The 22,870-nt window shown below is 45.5% G+C and overlaps 1 protein-coding gene across 1 annotated transcript in view; it reads left to right on the top strand.

The window, feature by feature from the left end:
• PKHD1 (PKHD1 ciliary IPT domain containing fibrocystin/polyductin) overlaps positions 1-22,870 on the top strand; it is a 334,621-nt gene that overhangs the window by 211,454 nt on the left and 100,297 nt on the right. The window contains exons 40-45 of the mRNA XM_054970556.1: positions 620-755; positions 3,347-3,593; positions 8,307-8,313; positions 10,492-10,638; positions 11,344-11,563; positions 21,554-21,576. Coding sequence (XP_054826531.1) covers positions 620-755; positions 3,347-3,593; positions 8,307-8,313; positions 10,492-10,638; positions 11,344-11,563; positions 21,554-21,576 — 780 coding nt within the window. The remainder of the gene's footprint in view (positions 1-619; positions 756-3,346; positions 3,594-8,306; positions 8,314-10,491; positions 10,639-11,343; positions 11,564-21,553; positions 21,577-22,870) is intronic.

The following is a 22,870-nucleotide window of genomic DNA, read 5'->3' as shown; positions in this document are numbered from 1 at the left end:
CATATGGACTACAGTCTCTGTGAACTGTGCACCCCAATCAATCATTTGAAAGGATTTGCTTGTGAGGGCCTTAAGGATTAGGAGTGTGCAACAACAACAAAATCGGGTTTCCAAAGCGGGAAAAAGAGTCAGAAATGAGCTATTTCCGAAGTGGCAAGCTGCTTCTGCTGACCCAGAAGTGATGATTTGCTGACCTGGATGTGACGTTTTCACGAACCAAACAAACCGGTTCGCGAACTGGGGCAGGTTCGTGAAAGTTTGTGGTTCGTGAAATGCGATGAACCAGGAACCACATGGTTTGTTTTTTTCCAGTTCATGCCCATCTCTAGTCCAGAGTCTAAACTAACCGAATTGCATGACTGCCTGAGGAGAACAGCACCTGGGGAACAGACTACAGGGGTATACTCTAGAATGAGAGGGGAGGGTTTTTGTACTCACCCCACATCCTGTTTGCTGTTACAAAGGGATCCCCCAAACTTTCTCCACGATTTCCATGTTTAGCCACATGTCTGTTATGGCCCTAAATCACACTGTTATCTTAAAGCCTGTTTATTTCCTGCCTTGAACTTAATACTCCTCCAATACTTCATGTATGTTCCTCATTATTCATTCTTTGCAGAATGAAAGCTGTATGTTTACAGGGCTGAAAACTCCCAAAAGGCGTGAGCTATTGATTTCTAATACAACCTTTGTGAACTTTGACCTTCTCAACTGCACGGCAATCACCCCCTGTTCTGGCTGTCAGCAGGGTCAGGGTATGTTGGGCTTTTGAGATGGAAGTAAAATATAGACAAATCGAGTGGGGGACGGGCCTGTGCTTATGATTTTATTTGCTTTCCATGTGTGATGTTTTTCTTTGGAATGTGGTGATTTTTTTTAAACCTGAAGCAAAAAACTCCTACATTGAAATTAACATTCAGAGCTGGATCACTCATGTGACTGAAAACCAGCAGGCAAGTTATGGGTAGAAAGTCAGTGTAGGTGTGTGGGGAAATTAAAAGGAAGAGGACACATAACATGGTAGACCTCCTCAGTAATTATTCAGAGCCCATGATGCCCCTATGGCTAAGGGGCCTACCCCTCCCCAAGAATGTGAAATGGTGTATTCACAGTCTCAAAGATGAGTTAACACTCCACAGATGCCAAGGTTGTCCTTTCTATTGACTAGCACAGTTCTATAATAATCAGTTTCCAAAGTTAACAGTCACCCTGAGGCAGGACGGGTTTGTCCTTTAATACCCCCACCTTCTTTCACCCAAGTCCCCCTGCTGAGGTCCTTCCCCTGGTCTTGGTAGCTCCCAGAACTGGCCATCTCCTCTTCTGGCAGGTTACCACTGGCCATAGCTAGGCCTCCCAGGCATGGTCCAGTGATAGTTGTAGCCTCTTGGCCATGAATGCCGCTTTCCTGGTCTCAGGGAGTCTTGTGTCCTTACTCTCTGTAGAGAGGCCAGGCCAGGACAGGCCAGGCTGGCTACTCTCCTTCCCTATTCCTAGCTGGTCCCAAACAGGTTAGGGCTAGGGTTGCCAGGTGTCCAGTTTTGGCCTGGACAGTATGGTATTTTGGGGGACTGACGTCATCATTTATTTATTTGTTTGTTTGTTTGTTTTATTCAATTTGTATTCCACCCTCCCCGCACCAGCAGGCTCAGGGCGGATTCCAATTAATACAATAATATCTTTAAAACCAACAAAACATCTTAAATATTTAAAAAAGAACACACACAACAAGCAATACAGCAGCAGGTTTTGAAAAAACATATAAAGCAACACATTGACATGTAATCAAAATCAAAGTAGGTATTCAAAACAGATCTAAAAATTAAGCATACGGCAGGACATCATTTCTTCAGATACTACCATTCCTTTCATTGCTCTCGCACATTCAAATAGTTTCCTTCGTATTTGGTATATCATCCAAGCAATATTGACGTCTTTTCAGAATCCATCTCTTACAACGCTTCCTCTAACTACCGATTCCTAAGATTAGTTTCTTGCATACAGAAGGTAAACCACGGCCTTTAAGCACTGACCTGTGCACATACAATAGATCGTTTTCATTGGGTAGTTCTCACCAAGTCTTCGCCCATCCCACCCAATTACAGTGTCCTTTGCCTCTCCATTACAAAACTGGCTCCTTCACGTCACTGTACAGCTCTTAGCTTTGTCCTTGCGCAGATCTGTAGTGACTGCAGAAAGTTCCGGCCCGGTAGGCATGTGTGAAATTTGTTTTGTTGCCCTCTGTGACTTGTTCCGCTTAACATTTTTATTTGTTTTGTTCACACACGCCAAAGTAGCAACATGAAAAATGTCTCTTACGCTGTTTTCTGACTGCAAGGCTGAGCATTCAATGTAAGTGGCTGCTCCAATCTGCTTGGCCATGTTGGCACCCTGGTCATATGACACTGGTGTTTGCCTATGATTGGATAACTCTACTAATGTACTAACATCTGTGCGCAGCCAACCAGAAGCGTTTTGGTGTTGGGGCAGAATTCCTGGATTTTACCTTTCCACTTTTTCAGTACACTGTCAAGTGTTTCTGAACGGCTAATCATGCCACCCCAGACCCCATCTGGCAACCCTAGTTAGGGCTGCCAAGCTCCTGATGGGATTGGGGACCTCCAGCCCTGTCTTGTTGCCCACTGCTGCTGGAAGTGGTGGCAGGAGAAAAATTAAGAAAGAAAATAAGGCCTCATCTACTTACAGGAAGTTCTTACCACAGACTTCTTCCTAGAGCTAGCTGGAACAAAGGATACTTCTAGGAAATGCTATATGGTAAAGCGAGAAGGCCTTTCCATACTTCTGGGTAGCTCTATGAACCCCTAGAACTCTATGATAAGAACTTCCTGTAAATAGACAAGACCTTATTTTTCTTTCTGATTTTAATCCTCAGATGGTGCCCCACCCATAATCCTCCTGCACGGCAACCCTAAACCAGGCACTCCCCCTCCCTTACCTCCTTCAGCTGGGCCCTTTTTAGCCTCCTCCTTCTGGACCGGCCCAGTTCCTGCTGCCCTGTGCCTACTCCTGAGGAGGTCTTTTCTCCTAAGGAGACTGTTGCCCCCGAGTAGGTCTTTTTGTCCCATCTGATCCCTGCCCTCCCCAGCCCTTACCTTCTGCCTGATTACAGGGCTGCTGGCATGCTGAGGGCAGTGCCAATGTTCCACCCCTTTCCCCCCAGGGCTGAGGTATCCAGGGAAGTGACAGAGTCCTACCCAAGATCCCCTTTGACTTTTTTTACAGCTGAAGAGGCATTTTCAGCACTTCCCCCCCTACAGTCATGAGCCCTGGGAGTTAACCTGCAAGGGACTAGTTTTTTTTCACTGTGTTTTTCTCTGTTTCTTCTCAGGTGGATTTACTGTGAGAGCAGAACAAGTGTTCCTCTTAAATACACCAAACTGGGTATCATTTCCATTCCCTCATTCTGCCATTCTTGAAGATCTAGATGGCTCCATCACAGGACAGGAAGGGAGTCGCCTTCTTCCTTCTATGGATACGCTGCCAGCCTCCTGCAGGGCCAGCGTCAATGCCAGTCGAACTAGCAGGGGCAGTGTTTGCGCTGGAAGTTGTGTTTTTCACCGCATGTCCATTGGCCTGTGAGTATTCATTATACCCTTTTCCGAGCACAGGCGCGTGCTTATAATAATGGTTGAGAGCAGGGCTTTTTTTCAGGGGGAACGCGGGGGAACGGAGTTCTGGAACCTCTTGAAAATGGTCACATGGCTGGTGGCCCCGCCCCCTGATCTCCAGACAGAGGGGGGTTGAGATTGCCCTTGGCAATCTCAACTCCTCTCAGTCTGGAGATCAGGGGGTGGGGCCACCAGTCATGTGACCATTTTCTCCAAGGGCAACCCACTGAGTTCCACCACCTCTTTTCCGAGAAAAAAAGCCCTGGTTGAGAGAAATTCTAGGCTGATGCCAAAGTGGTCTTGCTATAGAGAATGTCTGTGTTCCCACACACAAACGCCAGCATCGCTGTGCCTGTGTGGCAGCTTTCAAGATGGACACCCTTTGGAATGCACCTGATTTCCATTTGCATAGCTTAAAAATTCATTGTAAGTTTTTGAAGACTGTTGGCAATGAGTAGCTTTTTAAGAGATCATGAGCTCCAGACCAAAGACAGCTGAGTCCTGTCTCCCCTGCAAGTTGCCGGCAGTATGCTTGGACATTAGTTGTCTTGTCCATGTTATGCATGTTAGTGTCACATCTCTGATAAGCAGACTTTGAGGTGTACCTGAATGCCTCTTTCATACCTAGGGTCACCAGCCTCCAGGTGGTGGCTGGAGACCTCCCATAATTACAACTGATTTCCAGGTGACAGAGATCAGTTACCCTGGGAGAAAATGGCTGCTTTGGAGGGTGGACTCAATGGCATTATACCATTCTGAGGCCCCTCCCCTCCCCAAACCCCGCTGTCTCCAGGCTCCACCCCCCCGAATCTCCAGGAATTTCCCAACCTGGGCCTGGCAAATTGTCTTCCTGCGGTGTCAATCCACTCATGGAAGTTTGTTGCAAAATTATTGCTCTGTTAAATTCAGCAGGTGTTTACCATCAATTTCTGTATGAACAGGAATGTATTGTAAGCTTTTGAAGACTGTTGGCAATGAAACAAAAACATCACAGGGAGGTGGAGTGTGCAACCTGCCCCTATACTGTTCTGTAAGCTGTAGGACTCTTGGGCATGCACCAGGCTTCTCCACATGAACCTAATAAATGGGTTCCTTAGAGCAAATTCATTTGAGCTGTATTAAGTGTTCGGGTATCAGAAGTTTCCCACAGTTCATCACAGTTCCTTTGTTACGCTGATGTCAGATTTTTATATGAGAATCCGTGTAAGCGATAGTAAATTCCAAAAGCCAATGGGATCTATGGCCAGTCCTTGAATAAAGTGTAGAGCAGATGACAAATATCCAGGAGGTTATCTCAGAACGCTCTACTACTTAGTGATGATGCAGTTGTGTGAAGGAAATTTCTGCATATTTTGTCCTTGTAATCGATCACGAAACAGAACATGCAAATACAGTATTAATGATATGGACACATGCCTCTCAATGGTTATTTGTGGCATGCAGTCGGCTTGCAGAGAAGCACATTCTCTGAAATAAAAGAATGCCTGAAATTCTATTTCACTGAGCACAAGAGAAGCATAACAAGGGGATTCCTCTGGTGGCCATGGGAAGCAAGCCCCAGGTCCTTCAAAAGAGGTGAATAGGCCGTACATCAAGCGCACAGTGCCAGCAGAAATACTATTCAACGCTTGTTTTTTTTACAGGTGTGTGTTAAAGGGTTTTTAGACCCCTTTCCATATAGTCCTGATGTGAGCATACATTCAAACTGACAAAGCCCACAGATACGTAAAATGGCCTTGCTGTAGTGTCAAAATTCTTCCTCTGAGATATCCTGCAGATCAGATAGGTCTCTGGTAGGTGAGAAGGGTCACTTTCTTGTTTTGGTCATTATAATTAAAGATAAGTAAGATTTTAACCTTGAACGTATTCCTTCCCAAAAGTATATCAGGTAGTAGCTTTGCGACTGAGGTGATTCTCTATCTTTAAAGTGCCTTGGAAACCTGGAGTTCACCCACCTAGCTTGAGCACTCGTGAATGTAGCCCAGCTTCAGGCAGACATTCAGGCCTTGTCAATGTTCTCCCTTCTCTCCTGTAATCACTGTATTTCCTGCACCAGAAGAAAACACTCATGCAGGGACATCAGGGTCAAGGCAAAGGTAGCCAATCAGAATTCTTGTAGTTTTAAGTTGCAACCCTGAATCCACTTTCCTGAGAGTAAGCCCCAATGAACAACATGAAACTTACTTCTGCGTAGACTTGCTTAGATTTGCTCACTTAGCTTAAAGTACTTGCGTTGATGTTTTCTAAATGACTGAAACCCCATTTTAGTAAAATGTGATACTGAATCATTTTGAATATGGTAAAGGTTAAAAATTATTGTAATATTGTAAAGTTTAAAGTGTTCTTTGCAAATGCTAAGTAGCTAAAATGGCCAGTTCTGGGGAGTGAACAGGATTTCTTTAAGCCACTTTTCAATTCCTGAATTTAAAGCGTTAGGGAAATTTGTAATGTATTTGTATGACACAAAGAGTCAAAAGAGGTTCACTATGGATATGCCTTTCCTTCTCCTTATGTACTAGTTCTGGCTCCATCTGCATGTCTGCCTGTCTGCCCATCCCTCGTCCTGTCTATTTATTTCCATATTTGTCTATCACCCCAAATGCCATCCATTCAACTTCCAGGGATTCTTTTGTATAATATCTTGCATGGGCTGTCTTGCGTACCCATGAAAGAGAAAAGCAGAATAAAAATAAATAAGCAGATGACACTCTTACTAGCATTGAGGTTTTGGTATTCCCCCGCCCCCCTTGATTTCAAAAGTCAGATTTTTGTGCAACCATGTTTGCAGAACTCTCAATTGTCAAAGGCCTAGATCTCCTTTGCAGATGGTTTTGATCCTCACAGAGGCAAGCCCTTGGGTGTAAGGATTGTCTCCAGGGGCAATCCAGTCTAGAGTCTTAGGACTTACAAATAGCACTTCTTCAAAGTTTTCTGTCAAACAATCCTCAGCCATGCAAGGGCCCTTTTCCTGGTTTTGTTTGCCCCATTTGGAAAACCTACATCTACTCCATTGTTATAAATGGACACTCCCCCTCTTCAACAAGGCAACTATGATCTCCCTGAGGCAATTTCAGGTCAGGGAAATAGTAGGGGCAGAGAACGGGTATAATCACCCTCTCCCCACAAATTGTGGTTTGATTCCAAATTGGGCTCCCAGCACACCCGGGAATTGAGTTCCTAGTGGGGATCTTGCAACGCATGTCTGATCGAAAAACCCCGTGGCAGACTCAGACACAACCTGGGGACTTTGTAGCACGTAGTTAGGCCCAAATGTTTAAAACGAGGGTAAAATTGGAGGTACCAACTCTTGTCTGGGTCCATAATGGATCTCAGCCTTGGCAACTTCCAGACTCTGAAGACCAATGAGGCCAGCCATGTGGAGCAGGATCCAGTTGGGTGCACACAAGGCATAAACAGCTTTTCTCTGTGTGCCTTGCCCTTATCCTATGTACAGCTTCGTCAATGAAGATGGCTGGCAATCGAAAACATCCGGTTAACTTCCCATGAATGAAGCAGTAGGTGTCAGTGTCGAATGATGCTTGTATTAACAGCGCCGCTCTGAGTCAGCTTTTCAAATAGTGTTTTTATTTTCTGGTGATAGATAATTATAGTAGATTATTGCGCTAACATACCGAACAGAATGCACTTAGAGCTAAAGATAGTGTTCGTCGTAAGACAGAGAGATGTGACCCTTAGGATAAGTAAGCTAATGGTAAACATAAACAAGAAGCTTAATATTTATTCTTCTCTGAGCCGTTGATTGGTTTAGCCAAGGCTTTTTTTCTGGGAAAAGAGGTGGTGGAACTCAGTGGGTTGCCTTAGGAGAAAATGGTCACATGACTGCTGGCCCCGCCCTGATCTCCAGACAGAGCAATCTAAGCTCCCCTCTGTCTGGAGATCAGGGGGCGGGGCCAGCAGCCATGTGACCATTTTCAAGAGGTTCCGGAACTCCGTTCCCCCGCGTTCCCCCTGAAAAAAAGCCCTGGGTTTAGCGAATCCTTTGTGGGCCATCAGCACTCATTAGTTCTGCACACTTCGCTTAAGCTAAATTACGTAACTGTGTACGACCATGATTGTACGTTTCTTACTCAGCCTGTAGATTTCTCTCTACTAGTTCTGCCACATTTCTGAAGCAATTTGCTTCTTCACTAAGACTTGAAATAGAAGAACACGACAATACCGAACAATAATCCAGGTTTGTTTTTATAATTTCCATTGGCTCCTGACTGAGGCAAGGGTTGGTTTTGCGTTATGACTTTTGCCTCCTCCTGGCTTCTTTAGCATAAAGGCAAAAAGAGATCCTAGAGAGATACCCTCCTCCCTTGGTAATGAAAGCTCTCTTGTGCTAATGATCCATGCAGACTCCCTCGGCTCCTCCGAATTACAAATACTCAGGGCCTTCCTCTGCTCCATTAACATTAAAGAGAGGTAGATTGGTGGCTATTTAGGGCACAGTGAAAATCACTGGCTATTTAGGGCAAATTAAAATGGTGCTAATTGTGGATGCAAGGAGCGCTCAATTATGTTAGCGATATAGTAGTTCTATTTTGGTGCCAGCTTGACAGTGCATAAAAACAGAGCCATTGTTTGGAATGAGAGCATGATGGCTCCCTTGGAAATCTTCTCTGGTGGGAAGGCAGGCTAGAGATATTTTAAACGATTAACTAAAATTCAGTTCAGGACTAATGTGCACTTTTTAAAGGGAGGACAGCATGTGGCATTGCTGCCTTTTCAAGCTTTTAGCAGTATTTCCTTCCTAGTAGGTAGAAAGGCGGTGTTGTGGTCACTGTATTTCTCTTTTCGTGTTTTTCTTCTGGAGGTGGAAGGATTATATGGCAAAGGGGTTGGTTTGTCATATATCAGATTTAGATCAGAAAAATACAGTCTTGTCTAATTTTGCACAAGCAACTTTAAAAAAATCTTTTGTCTGTGCCTCTCAGATGCTATCAGCCCTGCACCTAGAAATGAAGTGACTGTCAATCACAAAAGCAGCAAAAACAGGCCCACAGACAACATAAAGGCCTTAACGTACTCAGGGCTCTGGCCAGTTGTGTAGGAATATCTGACTTTAAATTGATCAAATGATACAAACTCCAAGGAGGGTGATGTTGGTTCCCAGTTTCTTATTTGCAAATCCAAGCTTCTTGGAGGTAACCTAAATAGAAGCCATTGGAACCAGAACCAGCATTTGGACTGGGCATCAGTGCATGTCTTCTCGTAGAGGACCTCCTACAGAGTATAGGGATGTATGATTCCTGGAGATCTAGAGGTTGTTTTGGGGTACAGCTTATTTCCAGTTTTTTCATGTGAATTTCTCCTGCGGACAAATACTTTGGAACAGTTGGCACGAGCGCTGGGATTTGGAGCAGAAAACAGCATAGATCCACTTGGAGAGCAGAGTCCCCTGAATATGGGGGTTCAAATCTTATTTTGAGGTGCAAAGCTTTTAAATAATCATCAATGTTTGTGTTTGGATTTGTGAGTAAGGAACTAGGAAATGTGAGTAAGGAACTAGGAACCAACTTCAACCTCCTCAAGCAACACCCCTTTAAAATGGCCTGTCAAAGACTTATGTGCACAGGAAGCCCAGAAATGTAAAGATCATTTTAGGGTCAGGAATAAAAACAGAGTAATGAGGAATATCTAATGCTGAAGCTTTGGAGGGCTCATACAACCAGGAGAGTGCAATTTCCAAATTATTTATTACCCCAAATTATTTATTCACACACTCATTTCTCACAGGGTACCATCTCATTACTATATTGGATAGTAAAATGATCTTGTTCCAGTCACAAAAACAGTAAACTTACTGGGTTTCTAAATACTTGGGACGCTCCCTAGGTAGAGAAAAAAAGCTCCTTGTAAATTAATCAAAAGGTGCAGAAACAAATACACATACACACAAACTAAAACTAAACAGCCTGATAAGAATCGAATATGCAGAGGAGCCCTGAATTTTGAGAACCATCTGGGATGAGTTTCCCCCTAGTCTGCTGAAGCCTTCGAGAGGTTATGGATACTCAGATGATCCTTTAGCTTATAGTATCAGATTGTCAGTTGGTGATCAGTTGATTCATTCTCTTTCCTAAGCGCTACCCAAAGTGAAAGATTATTTAAAACATTTACAAAAAAGTAGAAACTGCTAGACAAACTGAAATACACAAGGCTGTGAAAAAAAATTATTCTAAATAGAAGCGTCAATAATTATAATATTACATTATTAATAATTCTATATAACTGCAAATTGCAAGCCCAAGCAAAATGCTTGTTTCCTTGTTTATAAGGAAGTTGGTTCAGATTGTTAGCAAAGAGGGGAAGCTACATAAAAAAAAGATGGAAATATTTCACAGACGAGGGGACTGTGGGAAAGCCAGCTTTCCTGAACTTCACAAAAATAGTCTCAACATTTATGCAAAGTTATGGCAGTGTTATATACAAATTTATCTAATGTGCAAGCTAATGTGTAATAAGCTACCATATTTGCACTGTTTGCATATTAGATAAATTTGTATATAACACTGCCATAACTTTGCATAAATGTTGAGACTATTTTTGTGAATATCCAGGTGGTTTTCCGCTTTGTGCTTCTCTGGTTTGAACCGGATATTGGGCTTGTTGTTTTGTAAGCTTTCCTGAACTGGCTGATCTAGAGACCCAGAGGTGTGTAATGGAAAAAGCCAGGATCTTGGAAAATGCAAAATATTACCTGTCAACTTTGAGTCATCTGCACTTGTGTGAGCTTTGACCTGTGGAAGCTTTAAAATGGAGAAGAGCAACCCAGTCATCTTCCCACTAAAGTAGCAGCCGCCTTTAAGGAGTGAAATGTGGATATTTGGGCACACACTCTCTTTTGTTTTTCAGAAAGGCCCCGATCTGTCCTTACAATTTAAAAGTGATTGATAGCAGTAATAAGACAACAACCGTCAATTATGTCCCTGACACTCTATCAAATGCCTTCGGCTGGATGGCTCTTCTCCTGGATCAGGAGACGTATACTCTGTCATTTGACAACCCTCTGGCCGATGTAAATCTACAGGTAACACAAGATAGCCCACCACTAACTGTATGCTATATTTGTTTGTCTTGTACAAGAACTGAATTTGTCTATTGGGAGAGGGAGAGGGAAAATCTCCAAAGTGGAGATAATGTATAATTTCATTTTATCTCATGAGATAGACCCTATGTTTGGGTATATCAGATGGGGCCCATAATTGGGCTTATTTATAGGGCAACGTTTATGTTTAATCAGGGGAAATAGATCTACAGAAAGAGTAAAGGAGCCATACTGGAGAGTGTCTACCACTTTATTCTAAGAACGTATGTTTTATTAAGTGTATTATTTTAATGTTTTCATTAACAAATAAATTGCTATTAAATTAATAAAATAAATAAATGAAATTTTTGTTATTAAATACATTGGGGCAGTGTGTTTGAATAAAACAACTTTCTTGCCCGCTATATTGCTGTTTTTGTTCTTTGCTTTTATTAACGAGAACATGTTTTTGAAAGGTTGGCTAACCAAGAGGCAAACAAGTAACATTCATTATTCTTGAATTGGGAGAGAAAAGAAGGGACGGATGTGTGAAATACTTTGGGGGTGTGCTGAACAAATGAAGTCCCTATTGTTACTTCTATCCTGCTTTTCCTCTAGTATATTTTATAAAGCTACAGACAATGCTTTTACACTTGAGTGACTTGCGCGGATATGCGGTGTTCATTATGGGTTTTTTTTTCCCTCCAGTACGTGGCTACATTTGATAACTTTTCTGCTGGGAATTATTTACTGGTGGAGCATGAAGGCCTGTCACCTTATATCAATGTCACGGTGACCTGTGGGACCAGGCAAGGATTGCCACTCCAATCACTTCCTTCACATAGATATAACAAAAGCTGTGATTGGTTGTTCAGCAAGGAACAGAAAAAACTAACTTATTTAGGTAAGAACAAGTAACACACACATTTTTCTTATGAATATCTTTAAGACATAGGGCCAGCAGCAACCACTGAAGAGGAACGATAACATGCTGAAAAGGCATGCTTGCTGACTTTTGCCAGCCAGCTCTGTATCATTTTCTGTGGATTTGCAATAATGTTAATAGGAAAACCTAGTTTCAGAGTTACACCAGTAGTTATAATCCCAAGGGCTCTGAATGGCAGAAAGATACTGAGTTTGTGTAAGACCCCCTTTCTTTTCCAATTCTAGTTTAGATTCACCATACTCTTGCTGTGAAGGACCCCAAGTGAGATAAGGGGGTATGATAGCTCTGTAAAACGATTAACTGTTGCTAACCAGACCTGTTTACATTGTAAATCCCAAAGGAAACTCTTTGTCAGTAGTAAGTGAAATTCTGGAAGAGGGAGTAATTACTGACAGCAATACCAGTCTTGAGGACTCCTTATGGGGAGCAAGTTGGAGCCATGATGGCAATAACAGGCATGAACAAAATAATTTTTGAAAACAAATTATTTAGTAAATGTATATGCCACCACACCATTGAGCTGTGGTAATAGGTTACAACATAAAATAGAATAAAACGACTAAAATCCAAATTAAATCAGTCCAAACCAATCTCAGAAAACTAAATCCTGCAGCCAGCCAGCAAACCAATAATCTATTAGCAGCAGAAGCAGCACAAAATAAACTAAAATAAAACTAAAACTAAGACCAGCACAAATCAGGTGGACTGCAGGCTGCAAGACCATAAGATATTAAAATGGTCAACTAAAAGCTGGGGGTGAAGGTGGGGAATAAAACTCAATTAAAAGCCTAGAAATTTTGAGGTGGAGACTGAATGCATGGTGAAACTCTAAGGAAACGGCATCTCAAAGACAGGATGCGGCCACTGAGAAAGCCCTGTCTGAAAGTGCCACCCACTTCACCTCCACGGCGGGGAGAGTCGGTCTTGAGTTGAGCATCTTACCTGGTGACGTATGGAAGGAGGTTGTCTTTCAGGTACCCAAGAAGTTATAGATACAGAGATGCTGGGGGAGCCGCAGAATATGGCAAAACACTCTGTATGTATGTTGGAGTGGGATGGAGTGGTAGGTAAAGAGTGTACTTGTGTGTCTCTCTTGCTATCTCATGATTTTGACACATGGCTCTTAAGCTTAAGAACTTTGGAGCTCTTAAGTTCTAACTCTGGTAGCTGTTCCAAAATATAAATTCACGTGTATGTGTCTGTCAGTGTGTATACTCACTTGTATGTGTGTGCTGGCAGAAAACTATATATGTACATATCGTCTTCTGACAGTAAGAATGAATAAGGGCATTTTCATAGGCAGTGTCCTGTGGGAAGTCATTTTTCTCCCCTCTGGCCTTAATAATCTGAGGGCAAGTTGAGCTTTAGACCTTTAAGCTTCCCCTGTTAAAATATTAGAGGTTGGCTTTATTTTTTAAGTTACATCCATGGTCTGGGAAATAATTAGTCAACTAATTAATCCCGTTTACAAGCTTTGTAGGATTCTTGAACTGTCACTCACTCGCAAGCCTGAGGCCTACTGTTTAGAGTCTGCTCTCATGTTCATGTGACTCGGTCTCTATGGCTACAGGCTGCATCTGCTGACACCCCACACACTATTTACTGCTTAATTAAGAATTTCACGCTCAGCCCTTATCTGCCGCCAAGAACAAGGACCACGCTGTTAAGAAATCCCAAATTTAGGCCTCTGGATGAGGATGGCCTTTCTTGTAGGCCTGACTCCACAGAGCCTTTTTAACTATCCTCTCAACCGCTGAGGCCCTGCCACCTTTCAATCAAAAATCATTAAATGGGGCAGAGCTAATGAAGCATGTAAGCATATCAAAAGAAGGATGTTTGCTCCAAAGCCGCGAGAGTCTATAAGGAGCCTCCACTTCAAAGGTAGAGGAGGTTGCTCCATCAGCAGGACCTTATAAAGAACCATTTGTTCCTGTTTGACTTATGTAAAAGGTCTGGCATGTTAGAGTCCCCGTCTTGCAGACGTGGGTCCCACCCCGCCTTCCCCGCGCTCGTGTGTCAGCAGTTAGGCAGCTGGGCCCAAACCGTATCCGCCAGGGCAGATAATCACTTGACTCCATCTCAACAATGGACACTTGTAGGGGGTGGGTAGGAGGAGGTCCCCCAAACAATGGGAGCACAATTATTTCAGCTGCTAGGGAGGGCTATAATTCTTCTTGGAGAAACTAAAGGGACCTTGTTGAGGTTGGGGCCGGGAAACCTGAGTGCATTATTAATAACCAGACTTTGGGAAGGACTTTGCGGTGTCGGTGGGGTTCCGGCAGCTGCTCTTGTCCCAGCCTACTCTAATAATTGTACATTCTGTTAGGGGTCAACTTACTTTTGACCTTCTCCTTTTGTACCAGTTAAAAGCCTTTTAGGGTGAATTGTCGGAGAGTGGCAGGAGTGCATTAAAGCCCAAAATTTAATGTCAATAAATACATATCAGATGCCAGCTCATTCACAGGCGTGCTCCTAAATTCACAGCACATTTGCTTCAGCCTAAATGACACAGATGAAGCAAAGACATTGTTGTAGAGAAAGCTGAACATCTGAAGAAAACCACCATGGAGAGCAGCCGGGCTTGTCGTTCTTAACAGATATTCTGTAATCTTCCTTCTTTGTTTGCTCTGGCCAGTATTGTATATGCTCTAAGCCTTAAAGCCTACCTTTACATACAGGATAAAAACAAAACACATTTGTTTTTGGGAACAAGCTGAGTAACTCTGCTGCACTGCGCATCCCCCCACCGCCAATAAACCTGTATTAGTCAGACAAATCCAGAGAATATAAATACATTATAGAGGTATGAATTACCCAAACAAATGTACTCTGGAGGGATGCATGCAGTCTGGACCAGCCATGGTCATTAATTTTGTCATTGAATGGACATGCAGTGATTTCAAACATAACAAATAAGGAAGTGCTTATTAGCAGCTGAGTTCAGTTCTCCATTCCTTAATCCAGGGTCATAACATTGTGCCTGTGGGTGCCATGGTGCCCTCTAGTGCCTTTCCTCGAATCTGCCAAGTGTTTTTATAAAGTGGGTGGGGCCAAGTGTAGCTCCAGTCCAGTAGGGTTTCTGATTGGTCATTGGAGATCAGCATAGGTTACAATAATGTTTTAGCAGCAGTTGCCACCATTGCATTTGTTTTATTCTGATTCACTCCTGTTTTCCAGTGTATTTAAAAAAATTACTTGTTTTAGCCCCTTGCTCTTGGGCTTCTTTTGTGTGTGTGTGTGTGTGTGTGGTTGTCTCCACCTCCTCTGGTGGCCATTTTGCGATTGGCTGTGCCTCCCAGGGCAGCTATTTTGTGGTTGTACCTACCATCTTGTATTGGAATTCCAAAGGTGCCAACAGGTTTAAAAAGGTCCTTCCCCTAGTTGGTTTTTTATACTCACCTGACTAAAAGCAGTTACAGGTAGTGACTACAGGTAGTATGAGTAGTGAGAAAATTCCAACTGCCTTTTTTGTTGTGCCAGTATAGGATATCCCTCTTTATTTTAACCACTTCACACACTGGAACCCTCAATACTCCATTGTTCCATAATTCAGTAATGTATATGATATATTTTTTTTCTTTTTTCCTCCCTGGAGCCTGTATATTTTAATAAGTAAACAACAAAAATGAGGTGCTCTTACTTTCTCCATGCCTCCAGTAAATATAATTTCTCAAAGGCCAGAAATCTGTAAGTTCATTGAACAAATAATTTGAGACCGAAGTTAACAAAAATGTTCATATTTCATTCCATTGTACATGGGGATGATGTCTCATAAGTAGACATGGGCACGAAGAGCATTACGAACGCAAAAAAGCCACGAACAGCCCATTCCGTGGTCGTCGCAAGCCTTGTTTGTTGCGTTTGTCCACTGTTCGTGAAGCCAGACAGTCAGGCACCTTCAATCAATTCCCTTGGCAATGGAGGCAGGGACTGCCTGAACTCCGTCTGCACTCCTCCTGTCACCCCGGAAACCCCAATCTAAGCCCAACTTAGCTTGATGGGCAGGTCTTCCTTCCAAGTGTGGAGCTCCAAATTGGTTACATGGGAGCAGAGACCAGGGGGGAGGTAGGGGGGAGGGTGGTGTTCTGTAGCCATGGGCACTCCAATATCATCCCTGCAAACCCTGTTAGGCAGTTCTGACTGCCAACCACAGACCTCCTGCTTTTCTCTATGAGACCTCTGGTTATAAAAGGAAGCGTGCTCCAAGCTCTGGCTTTTCAGTTTCAGCAGGCAGTGGAGTGGGACACAGCTGTTGCTAGCCTTTGGGGAGAGAGAGAGGGAGAGTGCATTAGAGCTGGGATTTTTTCTGTGTGTGGAGGGTGGGATAGGGATCTATCCTGTCTGGTTTAAGGGCTGCTGCCAGGCTCTGGGTCCAAGCATAGTTGGCACCTCGGCTGAGGGCTCACAGTGATTATTATTATTATCAGTGCCTGATCTGGTCAGGTTTCTGGGAGTGCTGGGCTAGGGCTCTACCCCCTCCCGCTGGTACCAGGACTGCTGCCAGGCCCTGGGGCCAAGCTCAGTGGACACCTTGGCGGAGGGCTCACCCTGATTATTAGTGCCTGATCTGGTCAGGTTTCTAGGAGTTTTGGGCTAGGGCTCCACCCCCTCCCTCTGGTTCCAGGGCTGCTTCCAGGCCCTGGGGCCAAGCTCACTGGGCACCTTGGCTGAAGGCTCACCCTGATTATTAGTGCCTGATCTGGTCAGGTTTCTGGGAGTGCTGGGCTAGGGCTCTACCCCCTCCCTCTGGTACCAGGACTGCTGCCAGGCCCTGGGGCCAAGCTCAGTGGGCACCTTGGCTGAAGGCTCACCCTGATTATTAGTGCCTGATCTGGTCAAGTTTCTAGGAGTTTTGGGCTAGGGCTCCACCCCCTCCCTCTGGTTCCAGGGCTGCTTCCAGGCCCTGGGACCAAGCTCAGTGGGCACCTTGGCTGAAGGCTCACCCTGATTATTAGTGCCTGATCTGGTCAGGTTTCTGGGAGTGCTGGGCTAGGGCTCCACCCCCTCCCTCTGGTTCCAGGGCTGCTTCCAGGCCCTGGGGCCAAGCTCAGTGGGCGCCTTGGCTGAAGGCTCACCCTGATTATTAGTGCCTGATCTGGACAGGTTTCTGGGAGTGCTGGGCTAGGGCTCCACCCCCTCCCGCTGGTACCAGGACTGCTGCCAGGCCCTGGGGCCAAGTTCAGTGGGCACCTTGGCTGAAGGCTCACCCTGATTATTAGTGCCTGATCTGGTCAGGTTTCTGGGAGTGCTGGGCTAGGGCTCTATCCCCTCCCGCTGGTACCAGGACTGCTGCCAGGCCCTGGGGCCAAGCTCAGTGGACACCTTGGCTGAGGGCTCACCCTGATTATTAGTGCCTGATCTGGTCAGGTTTCTAGGAGTTTTGGGCTAGGGCTCCACCCCCTCCCTCTGGTTCCAGGGCTGCTTCCAGGCTCTGGGGCCAAGCTCAGTGGGCACCTTGGCTGAAGGCTCACCCTGATTATTAGTGCCTGATCTGGTCAGGTTTCTGGGAGTGCTGGGCTAGGGCTCTACCCCCTCCCTCTGGTTCCAGGACTGCTGCCAGGCCCTGGGGCCAAGCTCAGTGGGCACCTTGGCTGAAGGCTCACCCTGATTATTAGTGCCTGATCTGGTCAGGTTTCTGGGAGTGCTGGGCTAGGGCTCCACCCCCTCCCTCTGGTTCCAGGGCTGCTTCCAGGCCCTGGGGCCAAGCTCAGTGGGCGCCTTGGCTGAAGGCTCACCCTGATTATTAGTGCCTGATCTGGTCAGGTTTCTGGGAGTGCTGGGCTAGGGCTCTACCCCCTCCCTCTGGTACCAGGACTGCTGCCAGGCCCTGGGGCCAAGTTCAGTGGGCACCTTGGCTGAAGGCTCACAGTGTTCTCTCCTTTTCTTTCCTCCTTAATTCTTGTTTGCTGGCACAATGAGGCTTTGGCCGGGGCCAAGGATGGTCGTGTGGGGAAGCGCAAAGATTGTCCCAGTTGCTCCGTGGGAAACAGTACTGGGCAGAGCTCTGAGGTAGCAGAGACTCCCGCTCCCCAAAAATCACCTGTGGGGGCTGTGGAGGAGGAGGCCAAAGAGCTCTTGCTGCACGAGAAAGAGGAACTCTTTAAACTGTTTGAATAGGAGGAGGGCGAGGGATCCATGGAGGAATGGTTGGGGTTCGATGAAACATCCATCCCGTCCCCACCCCAAACTCCCGGTGCTGTCCCTGCCTGCAGCCCCCCCCCCTCACTCCATCTTCCGTTCCCAGCTCTGCGGCGCAGCCAGTAACCCTTCATCCTCCTTTCCCTGGAACAGTTAGTGGACCATGGTTCAAACTCTGTGCATGGAGGCACTTTTGGGCCCTTCTGAATGACCCCCGTGTGGTGCAGTGCCTTTTCTGTGATGGCCTGGTGTGCAGGGGTAATGACCCAAAGCACCTGTCATCAGCGGCCCTGCCTAGGCACCTGAAGACATGCCACCTGAGCCTGTGGTCTCTGTCCTCGGCCAGCAAAACATCCGATGGGGGGATACAGAGGGCCACCAGCTCCTCTGAGCTGGGATCAGTGGGAAGGTTACTGGAATCCACCCCAAACAAGAAGCCTTGCCCTGAGGGTCCTGCTGGTGGGAGTGGGTCAGGCAGGCTGCCCTTGAGGAGGTTGTTCCATTGGGGTTGGGGATAGTGCCGCTGAAAAGGGTGAGGTCAAGGGCTCAGGAGGCAGGCAGTCATGTCGTGGCAGAGAGGGTTGCCCTGTAGGGATCCCCCCTATCTGTCATGGAGGGCATGGGCTTCCAAAGGCACTTCGCCCCATGGTTTTCCATGCCGTTACGGCGCACTGTTGGTTGTCGAGTCCTGCCTGTCCTCTACCAGTCTGTGCAAGACATGGTGCTCAGGGAGCCGTTGGCCACCAAAGGCCATACAGTACACTTCAGGGCAGACTCTGGAACTGCTGCCATCACAGCTACCTTGCCATCACCGCCCACTGGTGGCAACCAGAGGTCCTCCGCCACCCCAGGCCAAGATCTGGCACCCAGAAAAAGGTGCCCTGCTTGACACCGGGCTACAGGTCCAGACTGGGAAGAACATCGCCACCACTGTAAAGGCGGCTCTGAGGGAGTGGATGGCTGGGGGGAAGTGTTTGTCTGTGGCTTCATGGTGACGGACGCGGGAAGCAACATGTTGGCAGCACTGAAAGAAACATCCCTCCTGGGCCTGGTGTGCATGGTGCACAAGCTGCACTTGGTGATGAGAGATGTGCTCAGGCTGGGGAGCAAGCCAAGGGAAGGTTGGGATGCGGGAGGTGTGTGGACGCGCAATCTGCTGGACAGCTGCTGGCGCATCGCTTTCCTCTTCTCCTGCAGCATCAACTCTTCATGAGAGCTGTTCCAGAGGTAGAGGGAGGGGGGACCCCGAGCACCAACTCTTCCAGGACCTGCCCACCCGCTGGAACTCCACCTACGATATGTTATGTCGTCTGGTGGAACAGAAGGGCCCGTTGCAGGACATCCTGTCATCTTCGGACGTTCTGAGGGGGGGAAGAGGAGCTGAGCCTCAGCTCCATGAAATGGAGAGTTCTTGCCCAGATGTCCTGGATGCTGAAACCCTTTAAGGAGGCCACCGAGGTCTTGTGCTTATACGAGGCCAGCCTGGGTCAGGTCATCCCCCTGATCTATGGGCTCGCCCAGTTCATGGCCCAGGAGCTTGAGCACTAGCAAGAGCTGCTCCCCAGGGTCAGGGAATTTGTGAGGAGGATGCAGGCATGTGTGGCCGAGTGCTTGCATCCTCTGCGCCACAAGGAGAGCCTGCTGATTACTCCCTGTGAATATGGGCTCTCTAAATCCAGCGGGGGGGGGCGTTCTGGCCCCCACGAACAACGAACACCAAACATGTTCGTTAATGAGACATGTTCGTCTGTTCGTGTTCATCGACGGCAATGACCTACGAACAGCATGTTTGGGGTTTTTTTCCCGTTGGTGCCCATGTCTACTCACAAGTTGATATTATCCCACCCCCCTTTCCACATTCTAAAGGAAGGAAGCTCGGTACAGTAGTGTCTTGGCTCTCTTGCTCCTATCATAATAAGGGGAAATGAGCCAGATGTCCCAAGATTATGGGAAACCCACACTCATATAGTTGTGTATTTTAACCTGTTTGTTTCTTAGATTGGTCCTGAAAGCAGTGTGGGGGGAAATGAGATCACGATTTATTGCAGGGGTTCCCAACTTTTTAAAGCCTGCGTACACCTTTGGGATTCTGACACCGTGTGGCAAGCACATCCGCAAAATGGTTGCTGCAGGAGGCTGAGCTAAGGTTACCAACCTCCATTTTGGGCCTGGAGATTTCCTGAAATTACAACTGATCTCCAGATGACTAAGATCACTTCCTCTGGACAAAATAGCTGATTTTTAAAGGGGAATGGTATGGCACTGTACCCCACTGAGGTCTCTCCACTCCCCAAACGCTGCCCACTTTAGGCTCCACTCCCCAAATCACCAGGAATTTCCCAACCTGGAGTAGGCAACCTTAGACAGAGTCACAAAATGGCTGCTGTAGTTTACCTTCAGATGCACAGTGAAGATACTTTTTAAAAATCTGCACAGCCAATCAAATCTCCAGTGGCCTATTAACGATGACAATGACAATAATGACTGCACTTATATACTGCTCTTCTAGACAGATTAGTGCCCCACTCTGAGCGGTGAGCAGTTAGTGCTATTATTGTCCCCACAATGCAGTTGGGAAGCTGGGGCGGAGAGGCGTGGCTTCCCCAAGGCCACCTGCAGAGCTCATGGAAGTTGTCTGATGTGACCCATCAGAGCACTGATTCGTAGCCCGACCACTTAGCTACTATGCTAACAAGAAGCCTTGCTTGGCAAAAGCCCCACCTGGTCCACCCACTTTCTAAAAACATGTGGTAGGCACCAGCAATGGGGTCGATGGGCACCATGGCACCCATGGGCAGCATGTTGGGATTCCCCAATCCTTTCCTACCTCTCTACACTTCCCAGAAGGCCCTGGGTAGCATCCTTGGACAAAGCACTGCTTGAACTGACCCAGCATCAAAGTTATTCAAGGACCACATAAGATGTGTTGGTGGCATTTCTGTGCATTTGAACATGAGATAACTGTGGCTTACCTCCATGCAGCTTCACTTTCTAAGGCTTTCCTCTTCAACCAGACTTCTTCAGCTGGGGGAAAAACCTTTTCAGTGAAGAGGCCAGCTAGATTCTTCATTCTTCATGGGCACACCCTTTTTATTTTTTAAAAAAATCACCTTTTCCTATGTGATTAGGACTATTTTGTGTTTAAATATACGAATATGCTGCTGCCAGGATCTAGTTTGGCCCCAACATTAGAGTGAAAATATTTGGGATTTCCCCCCAGTAGCATGAGAAGCTCAGGGGTGAGGAGGTTTTTTTTAAAAAAAAATCTGTAAACATTTTACTTTGTCTCAAGAACAATAAGATCAAGATCAATAACCACCCCTCCCTAAATATTGTTCTCAAAACGTATTATGTTAAAGAAGGTTCAAGCTCTTTGTGAATGATGGATTCAAGCTCATTATGAAAGCTGTTTGTTGCACAGGGACAAGATACAAAGTTGAACCCTTAATCTTGAAATAAACCACAAAGCATAAAAATAACTTGCTATTGACGTTTCATTGGGGCCAACAGATTTGCCATGGATTTAGGGCAGAGCATAACGGATCAAGGAGGTGAAATATTTGGTTTTAAGGTTTTAAAAAAATAAAGAGGTTTTCAAATCATGTGTTTATTTATATGTTATATAAGTCTGTGGTGTGAACATAAAATAGAGGTGGGGAATCCAGAGTTTATTTTAGCTGATTGTAGAATTCCTTCAATGATTGAAAAATTAAGCAAACTTTGCTGTCAGAGAGTGCTGCAAAATAAATGTTTAGCTTTCATTAATTTGTTTGGGAGTTCTATGTATAAATATCTACATTCTAAATTTAGTTACAGGTGAAGGTCTAATCCAAGTGACATTCAGAGCAGAAGCCACAATCCCCCTGCCAGTGCCAGGTAACTGAACTCTGCTATAAAGGACTTCTCTGACTCCTTTATAGTCATGTTTTGACTCAACTACAGGCCGTTTGCTTGTTTGTTTATTTCATTTATTTATTTATTTATTTCATTTATACTCTACCTTTCTAATGGAAACTCAGGGTGATTTACACAATTAAGAAGATTGCAATAGGGACAGTGAATAAAACTGGATTAAAAATAGAGAATAATACACTAAACATTATAATACATGCAGCACAACAAAACACATACAAATCATGCAACTGAGATGAATTGCAACAGTGACGAAGAATCCAGTAAAACGGCGTAACATATACAAGAAAGAAAGCAATGAAAATTTCTTCAGTTTCACAGACATTAACTACAATCTTATTCTGTACATTACAAATGCTCTCCTGAATAATTCTGCAGAATGACAGAAGTATAGAAAACTTTTTGACTTCACCAGACTGATGGTTCCACCAGTGGGAGCCTGGCGTTGAGATATAAGCAGTTGTTAATCTTATTAATTTGCAAGGTGGCATCTTCAGGAGGCTTTGCTCAGATCAGTGAATCTGCTGCAGTAGAGCATATTAAGAAATGTGGGTCCTAGACCATGAAGGGCCCTGAAAGTAATAACCAGCACCTTCTAACTAATTAGTAGCCAAAAGAGCAACTGCAGGACTTGTTTGGATCCAGTAGCACCTTAAAGACTGATTTGATTTCCAGGGTCTGATCTTTTGAGAGTCAGAGCTCCCTTCATCAGATGCAGGACAGGTGTGATAGTCACACTCTGCCTAGATCCTGATAGTAACACAGCTGCTGCATTTTTATACCAGAAGATTGTTTTGAGTTGTAGAGTAGATTACAGTATTCTACCACAGCATGGATCCACATGGCCAAATCAGTCAGGTCAAGTGAGGGAGCCATCTTCCAGGCTAAATGCAGAGATGGAAAAAAACATTTTATTTTTTTTTGCAGCTGCATGAGCTTCCTTCTCGTGCTGAGTCCAGTATAACCCCAGTCTGTTAAGGGAGCCAGCAGGGGTCAGCTGCACCACATCAAATGTAGGGAGCGCAACGCCCTCCAAGATTCTGGGCTCACATCATCTTCCATGCTCAGTATTTTCAGAGAATTTTTCCACCGCCCCAGAAGCATGTTCATGACCCCTGAACAGTATGTTTCCTATGTGGTGAGGGGAAGGCATGGAGTCAAGCTATCCCTCTCTTCCTTCCACTTCCAATAGGTAATTGAAACGGCCCAAGTTTG

The sequence above is a fragment of the Eublepharis macularius genome, chromosome 1 (genome assembly GCF_028583425.1).
Source record: "Eublepharis macularius isolate TG4126 chromosome 1, MPM_Emac_v1.0, whole genome shotgun sequence".
Taxonomy (NCBI): domain Eukaryota; kingdom Metazoa; phylum Chordata; class Lepidosauria; order Squamata; family Eublepharidae; genus Eublepharis; species Eublepharis macularius.
Note: the sequence above shows the minus strand (reverse complement) of the source record. Positions and strands in the feature narration are given on the sequence as shown.